The sequence below is a fragment of the Rhizopus delemar genome, genomic scaffold (assembly GCF_000149305.1).
Source record: "Rhizopus delemar RA 99-880 supercont3.11 genomic scaffold, whole genome shotgun sequence".
NCBI lineage: Eukaryota > Fungi > Mucoromycota > Mucoromycetes > Mucorales > Rhizopodaceae > Rhizopus > Rhizopus delemar.
The window spans coordinates 1,285,110-1,296,807 of record NW_027137837.1 but is presented as its reverse complement, the minus strand read 5'-3'; the positions used below and the strand labels follow the sequence as shown (position 1 = coordinate 1,296,807).

General features: G+C 33.7%; 3 protein-coding genes across 3 annotated transcripts; 2 read left to right on the top strand and 1 right to left on the bottom strand.

Moving 5' to 3' along the window:
* Positions 1–1,347: 1,347 nt before the first annotated feature.
* Positions 1,348–1,610, top strand: RO3G_13167 (uncharacterized protein; the record flags this gene model as incomplete). The annotated part of the gene is made up of 2 exons (XM_067667751.1): positions 1,348–1,415; positions 1,469–1,610. 2 exons carry the CDS (start codon positions 1,348–1,350, stop codon positions 1,608–1,610), a joined length of 210 nt encoding a protein of 69 aa, XP_067523852.1.
* A 928-nt stretch (positions 1,611–2,538) lies between these two features.
* Positions 2,539–4,639, top strand: RO3G_13166 (uncharacterized protein; the record flags this gene model as incomplete). The annotated part of the gene is made up of 7 exons (XM_067667750.1): positions 2,539–3,185; positions 3,239–3,342; positions 3,406–3,438; positions 3,499–3,619; positions 3,751–4,144; positions 4,204–4,269; positions 4,328–4,639. The coding sequence occupies 7 exons, from the start codon at positions 2,539–2,541 to the stop codon at positions 4,637–4,639; spliced, it is 1,677 nt and encodes a 558-aa protein (XP_067523851.1).
* A 605-nt stretch (positions 4,640–5,244) lies between these two features.
* RO3G_13165 (uncharacterized protein) lies at positions 5,245–6,675 on the bottom strand (the record flags this gene model as incomplete). Its single annotated transcript, XM_067667749.1, has 3 exons — positions 5,245–6,294; positions 6,349–6,539; positions 6,594–6,675. 3 exons carry the CDS (start codon positions 6,673–6,675, stop codon positions 5,245–5,247), a joined length of 1,323 nt encoding a protein of 440 aa, XP_067523850.1.
* Positions 6,676–11,698: the final 5,023 nt, after the last annotated feature.

Sequence of the window (11,698 nt, the reverse complement as noted above, 5' to 3'; positions counted from 1 at the left end):
TTCTTTTCAAAGTCCATGTTGTTATCGTCCAACTTTAATTGAACTGTGGCTTTTCTTTTTGCAAGTGTTTCGTCTGGGTTACGATACTGAGCACATTTTTCTAGTTTCTTCAAGTTTAGATTGTACTGTAGTTTGACATGGCGGCAAAGCTGCATCTTGCTGATAGAAATGTCTGGGCAATTTTTTAACAATTCTTTTTTCATATGGTCTAAAATCATTAGAGCAAAATAATCAACACGTTTTACGATAAATGATGTGTGTTTTTTCAATACTCCCACTTTGACTCGACCTCTCTTCTTCTTTTCTAGAACCTCTTGTATTTCATTCCATGTCTTTCTAAAGCGATATGCAGTAGAAATCGTAATACCTGTTTTCACGGCTGCATCCTTAATGAGAACCATTTCAACTATCAATTATATAAAATCAGCAATTTGCTTCTCAGTGTATGATCTGTAATACATAGTAAGTTTTTGCTTATTGTTTTTAGTAGCATTGCTCGCAAGTGTTTTAGAAAGGCTTTTTAAAGTGAATTTTTATTCTTTTTATCTGTTTTTGACTGGCAATTGTTTCCTTGAGTCGTATTTTCCTCTTCATCTCCCTCATTTGTTTTGAGGTCTTCCATTTTTTCATCGCCAATGTCCTTGCTGTTTCGTCTAGTTTAATTATGCCAAGTATCCTCATCAAACGAGTTTAAATTGCAGCAGTCGGTTCGTCAGGGTCAACAAACTCTTTTAAAGAGAAGTTGTTTATATGTATGTCTACTTTCATTATTATTTAATTGGTACAAAGTAATGTATGCTAAAGACGATCCTTTCTCAACTTTTGCCCAACTTTTCTTAAAATAATGCCTTAATTTTCTCAATTTAACAATATATTTTCTCATTTAAAAGTACAGAATTCTCATCTGCCTGAAAAAATTTTTCATTTATTTGAAAGACCCAACATTCTGTAAGAATGGTTTCTATATTTCATAAAAAAAAGGAGCAGCTCTTGTATGGAAAGCCCACTGGTAACAATTCTTTGAACAGACTTCTGTTTTGGATGAGGTTGCTATTAATCAAATTCAGAAAGAGCTATCAAAGCTATCTTGCTTACAACTCTCTATGCTAATTTCTGTTGTATTTTTATAAGTCCCTGTTTTATATACTTGCATCACTCTTGCGGTTTATATTTGATGTGTTTTTATTCATAAAAAAAATATGATTCAAGAGCAATCAGCATACTTCCAAAAAAGGTAATTTGTGACGTAGACCACCTTTTGTTCTCCGTCTCTACTCTGTCTTTGGAAAGAAGTATACAGGGGATTCTATACTTTTTTTTTTTCTCTTGTTGTTACATTCTTCAAAGATGCCTGTTTCCAAAATCGTCACCAACCCCTATTTCTCTTTTGTCACTCCCGAAAAATTCCTTAGAGTGTAAAGCTTCTATGAAATGTTGGTTTGAATTCAAAACACTCATTTTTTTATAGTGCTCCTAGCCTTGCTACCTGGGGTGCTGCTGCTGGCTCTGCCGTTCTTCTTCTTGGCTCTGATGTTCCTTTGGTCAAGAAAGATCTTTTGAGCAAGATTCCCATTGCTGGTCGCTACTGGGCTGCTCCTGAAGAAAACTAATTTACTTGGTTTGAAACACATGCTTAATAAACACATAGATTTGGGAAGCAGAAATCTCTTTTTGTACAATGAGAAAAGACGTTGGTGTTCTTGTTCCTATACCATAAAGAGCATATGATTCATCAATGGGAAAAGCTTGTTAATGCTAGCGATTTATGGGGAAAATGATTTTATAAAAGCTCGATTATTACAAAAGTATTGATGGTCATATTCGAAAACGTAGTCAGTGATGTTTGGGCCAAGCAAAAGCTAAATTTGACCGTATTTTATTTACTCAGTTAAAATAATGCCGAATACTTTATCATTTAAGCTTTTAATCCCTGGTTTTTGGGGTTCATGGTTTATGTATTAATGATCTCACTGTCATTACACCTGTTTGAATGCAAAATATTAATCTGCATTACCTTCTTATCATTGTTGTTTATCCGGCGAGTAATTAAAAGAATTGTGAAAAAGTCCTTTGTTTTATTAACAAAAGTATTCTGCTTGAAACAGTTTATACAATGAAAAACATCAACTAAAACGAAAAGTAGATTATTACACAACAATCAATTGACTTGATATAGAAAAGAAAGGAGGGGGTAGGGGGAAATAACAGCAACCAAGATAGTTTACTGGGCTGGGTACTTCATTTTTTAAATGAAATTTCTAAGAGGCTCTCGTATGTAAATTAGACATTATTCAATAAAAAAAAAACATCACATCTAGCTACATTAATATATTTACAATGCTTTAATCATTTTTATACATGAATACTATTTAATCTAGAACCTTTTTTTTAATATAGGATCATTTTGCGAAAATTTTCTAAATAAGAAAACCGACTGTATTCAAAAATGTTTGAATCTTGATCTCTTCAAGAATTATACACTGCAAAAAAAAATAATGAACACGAATCTTTTTTTGTTTACCCTTTCTTTAAGTAAAAATGTACGTCGTGTCTCACCAACCAAATCAATGGGGACCTTTTAGGAGACCAGTTTCACAGAAAATTACACCTCTGGTTCAGTTTTATGAAAAATCAGCAAAGATTAAATCAAAGGATTCTCATGAGGAGCAAGAGACGTGTACTCCTGAATTTTTAGGAACACACCCATCGATGGACTTATCGGAAAGCTTAGAAAGCCTGGACGATCTTTCTTTGGATGAAAGCATGGAAGAATATGCCAATCAAAGCACAGATGATGAAGATGAGGATAAAACAGTGGCCAAAAAGAGTCAGACATGCCCTGATCTGTCTACCTGTACGTCTGATCAGCCTGTCAAGCTGCGTGCAAAAGAAAAAATGACACGTGTCTTTGGTAAGGGCCAAATGCACTTTAAGAGGACAGCAACATGGATAGGGTTGCCAGTTCAGAAACTGCTCATATCACCGCCAATTCAGAATTTTGGAAACATGCTATCTAAAAAATATCAATCGGCGGCAGATAATATGTTGCGCTTGCAAATGAACTTCCAAAGCCATCTTCCACGCCTTCATATTTCTAAAGAATACAAAGTAGAAGAAAGTGACGGTAGCAGCATATCGTCTATCAAGCCATTTGCCAATGAAATTGAGCAGCATACACCTGTATGGTATGAAAAATAAAAATAAAAAAAAGACGCTTTGACTAATGCAGTTTCATTAGCATAATCAAAAATCAACTAAAGGAATATAACAATAAAAAGCAAGCAGCTAGAGTTTTGAACAAAAAAATTTTTGTTGCGCCCAAAAGAATTATGCATTGCAGAGGTAAGTTTTGATCGATTAGAGTGTAGTTATTTGGATAATTGACCTTACTTTTTAAAACCGCAGTTATGCAAATAATCAATATGGGTTCTGAACGTGGTAAGTGCTACAATAAATACTCTTTTCTCTATGTTTTTAAAGTAACATTAATTGATTTAGATTGTGAATATGAAATGTCTGTTTATTATAATGGAAGAGAACAAATTAGTCAAAGAGGCACTCTACACAAGATTGATAAAAGTATGAGTGCAGATAGACCTCAAGAGGAAGCCATGCGGTTGTAAGATTTTTCAAATAGAAATACAGATTTCATCTTTTAATAGTAGTATATTTCCATAGTGAGGTTCAGGAACCTTTTTCTTTATCATTCCAAGTTTCCGCACGTTATACAAACACACGCTTTCAAAATAGATTAATCAAGTTGGGCCTTTGGCCTACAATTCAAAAATCGTCAATCATCAAAAATTTATCTTTAGTGGGATCCACTATGTTAAAATTTGAGAGCAAACAGGACACAAAGCATCACGGCATTATACGATTCAAGCTGGCAAAAATGCATGAACGCAAGGAGTTTTTCAAGTTGTTCAACATAGAACTTGTGGTGGATATCAACATCACCGAAGAATTGCCGCCGAGTGTCCAGAAGTTCCCCTGGGCCTATACACTTACCAACTCAGCATTGACGACTTGTGAGAGTATGCAGAATAGTGATATTATTAAGGATCCTGCTCAAGTCAGGCTCTCTCAGCGGCACTGTCAATCTGGGGATTATCTCACAATTTATACCAGAGGCTTGGCTCATCCAGTAATAAAAAGAAAGACTTTATTTGTGTGTTCTTTTCTCTAACCTAATATTCTTAAAAGGCATGGAAACGATACTGGGTTGTTATGGAAGGACATCAGTTACTTTTGTATGACTTCACGTTTAAGGTAGAAATAAGGATAAAGGTTATGTGCGTAATGAATAATTTATAAATTGTTATTCTAGATAACAAAAGGCCCAATGCACGTAATATCATTATTACCGTTACTCTCAGTCGACAAACCTTCCTTGGATGATTGTGATAACGTAGGTATCGCAAGAAAGATCGGCATCATGTTACAATTCGATAGACTAAAAACTGTTTTGGGTGATGACGTTCGCTTTGATGATGGTGAAGTATTAGAAGGAAAAGCTTTTGTGTATTGCGATGATGAAATCAATGCGAATCATTGGCGACGAGCATTAATTGCTTATACAACAAGTGAAAATAAAGCAAAAGAAAACGAGGATAGTATTGATTTACGGTTCTTGTGGTAGAATAAGGAAACAGATAAGAAAGTTTTCAATTCTTGAAGCCTATTTACCACATTTTTTTTAATTTATATAAAATAAGAATATTTATTATTTACTTCTTTTCCGCAAGTGTATGAAACAGTGATCTCCAAAAATCCCCCAAACATTAGCAAGATAACTTCAATAACTCTTTCTGGATTTGATTGACAACACCCCCATCCTTATAATTTCAAGCATTCCAAATCTTGTGGCAATATGAAAGGTTTTCATCCACTAATCCCCATATGTAGTGTTTTAGACTCCTGCCCTTGCTCACCAAATATTCTACGAAAAATCAAAAATGCTATCCTTACTGGAAATCTTACCTTCAAGCTTTTTTTTTTTTTTTTTTTTTTTTGGCTACATCATACAATTCATATGGAAAGCCCACTACTGGTAACAATTCTTTGAGCAGACTTCTGTCTTGGATGGCATTGTTATTAAATACAGAAAGAGTTATTGAAGTTATCTTGCTAATGTTTGTGGTATTCATAAAAAAAAATATTCGGAAAATAATATTGTAATTGTATAAATGGTATCTATTTACAGTTTTTATTTACAATGGGGAGAAAAATTAAATAAAAATTCTTTTAGCCTTTGAAATCTTCAATAAGAGCTTGAATAGCTTCAATAGTACCAAAGATAAGACCGACAACACCCAATAAGACAATAAGGCCGCACCAGGCAAGCTCATAGATGGGCTTATTACGGAAACCTGTCAAGCGAAGATAGAAAACAACAGGGAAAATAAAGATGAGACCACAGTTGGCAAAGGCACCAATCAATGACATCAAATCGTCAAAGTGGGGTACGACAGCACCAATGACGCCAACAAATACCATGATCAAGATACGAATCGTAGCACGAATCAAAAATTCTTTGACTTTACCAAATCGTTCAACAGTCACATTCAACATTTCTTCGACATCGAGCGCAAAGGAAGTCATCAAGATAGGTGTGGCGCTCATGACGTGGAAAGTCATGATGACGATAGCAATAATTTTTGGAACACCATCAGAGATAGAGCTGTAAATGGGAGATTTAGCCAAATTACCGTAGACGTAGTAACCGGGAACGGCGGTAAGGAAATAAAGAGCAGCACAGGTACTGAGACCAGCAGTAATAGCTCTTGGCCAGTGCTGAGGCTTTTTCATAGAGGCTTCGACATGAGGATAAACAGCATTACCACCAAAACTGAAAGAGATGGTACTTAATGCAATAGGGAACTTGTTCCAAATAACAGAGTCATGGTGAGCAGGAGGAAGGGTTTGCAAATCCATGCATGCAACAACAAGAACAATAATAACAACAACAACAGTAGCAAGAGCACCCATAGCACTCATCCAGGCAACTTCCTTCATTGACTTGACCAAAATGAAAGGGATAGCAATAACAGCACAACAAATGATACTCCAGGGGACAACACCGATTTCACCCTTTGTGCCTACACATAGGGTGTTCAAGTTGCTACCTGCAAGGACCATGTATAAAATAGGGGCACCAAGCGTAATCCAGGCGCTAAAGAAAAAAGTGACCCAGCCACCGATAGCGCCGAAACATGATGTAGCAATTTCTTTGTAAGAGAGCAAACGTTGTTTTCCATTAGCATATAAGCATCGAATAAGAAGAACACCTGTATACTGTAAAAAAAAAAGGTTAAAATTTGATCCAATAGAAAAAGAATAAAAATATACCATTGACATAAACCAAGCTAAAAATAAGATCAAAATACCGATCCAACCACCCAGACGAAGAGCGTAGGGAAGACCGAGAGTACCAGTACCGGCAACAACACAAACAACGTTAAAGTAAGCGAGAAACGCGGACCCAGCATGTTCACGGTTGACGTCAATGATACCGTTAGTACTGTATTCCATTTCAGCAACTAATTAAAGTGTATGAGTAAATCATGTTTGTTCAATTCATGATTATTTCTTACCACTGTATGCATCAAATGTAGAATGTCCTGTCTCTTGGAAGTCTCCTCCCTTTTTTTCTAATTCTACTATATCCGTCGTCATTATTAAATAAGGTTGTAAGGAAAAAGAAGTTTTGAATTAAAAGAAAATGGTTAGGAAATAAAAACATTGTAGTCTATTTATATAGGATAATTTTTTGAAGGGAAACCCTGGTTTCACCAATCAGACGGAGTCATCGATCCAATCAACTGAATAGAATGTCTGATTTTGGTAATGTCATATTCTCTACAAAGGATAAAAGGCTGAGCGCGCTTTTCTTATTTTAGGTCTCCGTTAAAATCCGTAGTGAAGTGTTTTGTCTTTGAATACTTTTGGTTTAGAAATCCAAGAATAAAAAAGATAAGGTTTGTGAAAGATCAGAATAGAGTAATCCGACGTAACATTAGGTGAGAAAGATGTGCTAAGCGTGAGAAACATAGTGCCAACCTTGGAATAAACAGTTCAGACCCTGTTATTAATAAAAGGTTCAACCTGATTTTTGATTGGTCTAAAGAGTCATGACTCAATTGCAATGAGAGCCCAATAAAGCACCACTGTTACACAAAGACGATTGAAAAAGCTAATCTGTATTAAGTATTGGTACAAGTAAAATTTTTTAGTCATATTTCATTGGTTCAGAAAGGTCTTATCATCGGATATTTAAAAGAAAAAAAGGAGTTTTTGAAGATGTTCATGATACGAGTTTTATTGTATTTGAATCAAGAAAAAATTAATTTGTTACGTAAAAAAAAAGGCACTTGATTTATAAATTCAATTTTCGATTTGTCAAGTAGAATGGTCTATTGTTTACTGTCTGTAACTTGGTAACAGTTGCTATGGATCTGATTGGATAAAGTATCATTACGTTCACGTAGCACATAATCGTAGACAGTAGGTATTAATCAAATTTATTGTATTTTAAACTAGATACAACATATATAAAGCAAGAAACATTTACGATACAACCACGCGAGTGAATGAGACAAAATATAACATGTGTAAATGATTTGAACACATCAAAACAATGATTTTCCGCTCGGGTTATTTTAGAGATCAACCCTTATAAGGAAAGTAATGTAGTTCAGGGTCATATGCTCGTGGTAAAACAAGAAAGTTCTCAAACAAGTTTATCACTTCAAAAAAAAAAAAGACAGATAAAAGCGGTTCCATAAATGACAAAGTGAGTGAATTCAAACGTGTTTGGTGTTTCACCAAAGACCAAATGTCTTTTTAATAATTTAGTTTTCTACTTATTAAAAAGTGGGGACATAAAATTTTGTACGACACACTGATTCACTACAACTCATCATGCAATCTGTATGATAATGAATTGTTTTCTTTTCGTGCTTATCGAAAGATAATTGTTAGTACAACGAGTCAATTATAGATAAGCGTCTGTGTAAATTAAAAGTACGATAATGAATTGATTTGCTGTAAAAAGGTGATCCGTTGTTAAGCTATTCTATTGTCACGTTTAACATAAAATAAAAAAATGTTATCGTTTGGTTAAAAACTGCATCTCAAGGTTATTTACTATGCATAATTGTGTATTTATTTAGCTTTTAAAGCTTATATAGATAAAGCTGTATTATCTTATACATGACTCTGTTAGTCTTACAAATGGAAGAATTCTTTAATAGCCCTAGTAGATATAAAAGCTTCCTTCCTTTTGTTTAATTAAATCTGAGACAATTATTCTACTATTACTATTAGTAAGCGAGTCTTCAAAGAGTGAGAGTATGAGTGTTTTACTAAATTTGTATTCTCTGCATTTTTTTTTTCCAATATCGAGCAAAGAAATATCGTGATCATCCTCAGTGCAGTGGTTATTCATATTTTCTTCCTTAGTGCCTAAAGGTGCAATCTGACAGAGACTTCATTACCGCCCATCACTGTCGCGTCTTTTCTGCAATGAACTGAAATAGAAAAGTTGTTTAAACCTCTGTGACCATTCTGAAAGTCAACGTCTATCATTATTTTGTTTTCCTGTTCTTTTCCTATACTCAAACATTTATTTTATAGGTTCCTAAAAAAAAAAAACTAAGCGAATTGATATGTAAATTGTGAGCAAAAACTATATAATTTTGTCACTCTGCTCACTCCAAAAAACTATGTATCCTCAAACACTTTAACCCTTAATATATTTTGTATGCTTTGAACAGCATGTAAATATTATAATCAAATTTATTTGATTTTTTTTTTTTAATATCTTTTAATATTATGAACAGACGCATCAAAAGAAGTATATGTGCAAAGATGCTACTATAATTTTCTTCAACTACAATTGCACCAATGTTGATAACCTTTTAGTGACTTAGATCAGTATTGTTTAAAGAATGAAAGAGTTACTACGATATCTAGAAGAGTCAACTAATAAATGGAACTAGCCTAGATCGTTTCTATTGAAGTAGTATCAAAGGAAGGACATGTTACAGCTTGTAAACCGGCTTATGAGCAGCAAATAATGAACTATATTCAAAATTTTTCAAACAACGGATGACTATTGACCCAAGGCAGTTACCACTACTCGACTTTATTGTAATTTTAAGCTAATCATAAGTGGAAAAATGATCCTTGCATGCTCTACTTTCCAGCTGTTGCTCAGTCATTTCTGTTATTTCCTTTGGGCTTTTTGTACCCTTTCTTGAGAGCATTGAATCACTTTCTTTGGGTTGATTTATTATTGATTTGCGCGTATACAATACATCATTTGACTTTAAATTTTTCAATGATTTTATTATGTTCACAACTATTTTTTACAGATAACGAGTTGAGATGCTCACGTTTGTTTGTTAATGGTTGAGAAATAAAAGTAAAAACATTGCAATTTTCAAAATGACAAAACATTTTGTACATAGTAACTTTTATTGTTAGCCCAGCAAAGAATACATCCTGCTAGGATTTGATAAAGTAGAAATATAATACAGCATTTAACAACATGCTAATTACTCAGATTGTTCTACTTTGAATATTGAATTTTATCATTCTTATTTCTTTCTCTTGTTTTGAATAAATCTCAGGTGGACTGATAATTTATCGCCTTGTGTTCAGCAGGACTTTAATTGATCAATACTAATCGGAATTGTCTAAAAGGGGCATGTCGTTTAAAGTTGGATGTTTTTGAAACGTTTCAAAATACCAATAAGTGTTGTTATCCTGGATTGAAGCTTTAATAATATTCAAGGGACACGGTTCATTATCATATAGAAGAAAACTTTAAAAAAAAAAATGCAGATACTATCTAAAGTTGATAATATATGTGCCTTATATGGAAATATACTACAAAGCTATGTGCAAAAAAAAAAGACTTGGTATTTTCAATATGACATTCTTTTATCTATCATGAAAGTTCGAAGTGAATTAGTATATTTTAGTGTAACAAGTTTTTCAAATGCAAAACAACTAGAAAAGAACGCCTAAGCTTTATGATTAAATGCTCAGTTTTAGTTCATTACATACAACTCCTCATTCAAGTCATAAAGTTGAACTTGAGTATATAATTGCGACCCGATATAGTTCATAGAAATACAATTGTTATTGAGCATGTGTTGATATTTCAAAAGGTCAATCAGCAAACGTTGAGAACGGCCATCTGAGTTAAATGGTACCCGTCGATAAATAAATTATATATCAATTACGTATATAAATTGTGTGGGAATAGTTTTTGTTTTTGTGTATTTCTAAGCTTTTGATATATTTCGTAAAAGCGACTGTCTAAAGAAGGAAGCTTGTTCCAAATCTATTTTTGTTTCTATTTTTGCATTGCTCTCTATTGATAAACAAGCTGCCTTCTTATTAGGATCATGCATTTGGAGAATTTGATAACCAACGTAACACAATGCTTAGTTCGTCTTTACTGTTCTTTCATACTTCATAACAAAACAATGGTCTGATTTTTAATATTCGTGGGAATCAAAGACAGTCTAACATTTTAAACACCGTGTGATTTTTATATTGGTTATAGGGCCATTCAAGTTCACTTTCTGTGTTTAAAGTCATCCCACCCATTATAATATCCTTCATCCATAATACGTCAGTATTTGATATCAAGTCAATAGGTAGACCACAAGCTCTTTTGTACAAATCATGGAGTGACTTAGCTTCTTTAGATCAATTGAGAAAATTATGGTATTCTGCTGAGAATGCTGGCAAAGGTGAGATGTTTGGTGCCTACAAAATGAAAACTAAGAAGTCAATAGTTGACAACTATCATTTATTAAGTAAGAAGAAGGTGAGGAACTAACTATTTCGAATGAATCCTATATCATAATGTCTGGCTACTAATTGTGTAGTTTGACATAGACTGGATTGAGATCAAATAAGAAAGTAATAAAGATGTCGTTGAGGAAGATGATAAAGCTAGTGTATAATTTTAATTTGCTATATTATGTGCGATTAATATTTAACACAAAAAAAGCAATCTTCTCATGCTTGTAACTTTGGGCTGGCTGAAGTTTTTTTTTTCTTTCTTTCTTTTTTTTTTTGCCCTTGCTCCAATAAGGAATTTTTAACTTTTACATCTCATTTGATCTGACTTGGGCAATTATGGTGCCTTGAAACACTGCGTGATCATTTAAGCCTTTAAATAAAATATCTTGTTTAAATGCATTATTAAAAAAAAGAAAGTGAATGAGTAATGAGGGAAAGACGTCTCATAGATATCATTGTAAATAAGAGTGCTAAATCGCTGCAGGATGACGCGAATTCGATGAAGGAATGTTTTGTGAACATGCTGTACTTTACAGTCAATGGGTTCATTGACGAGAGTAGGATCACGAATGATTGAAGAATCTAAAAGATTGAAAACGTCACAGACTGTGATGTTGAATTTGTTCGATTGTGAACGAAGCTCAGTTTCATAACTAATATGAATAAGGAAGCTGAGCAAATTTCCATCTGGATAATGAATATCCAGAAATCGATGGGTGTTGGTATGCAACCTACAAAGGTTACAGCGCAATTGCTGTAAAGAGAGGCGGTGTCGAATAGATACACGGATTAGTTTAAAGCCTGTTGGTCCAACAGGTGAATAAAATTGCTTGACAATAGCGGTCAGGCTAGGTTGGAAATTATCGCGTTTAAGCTT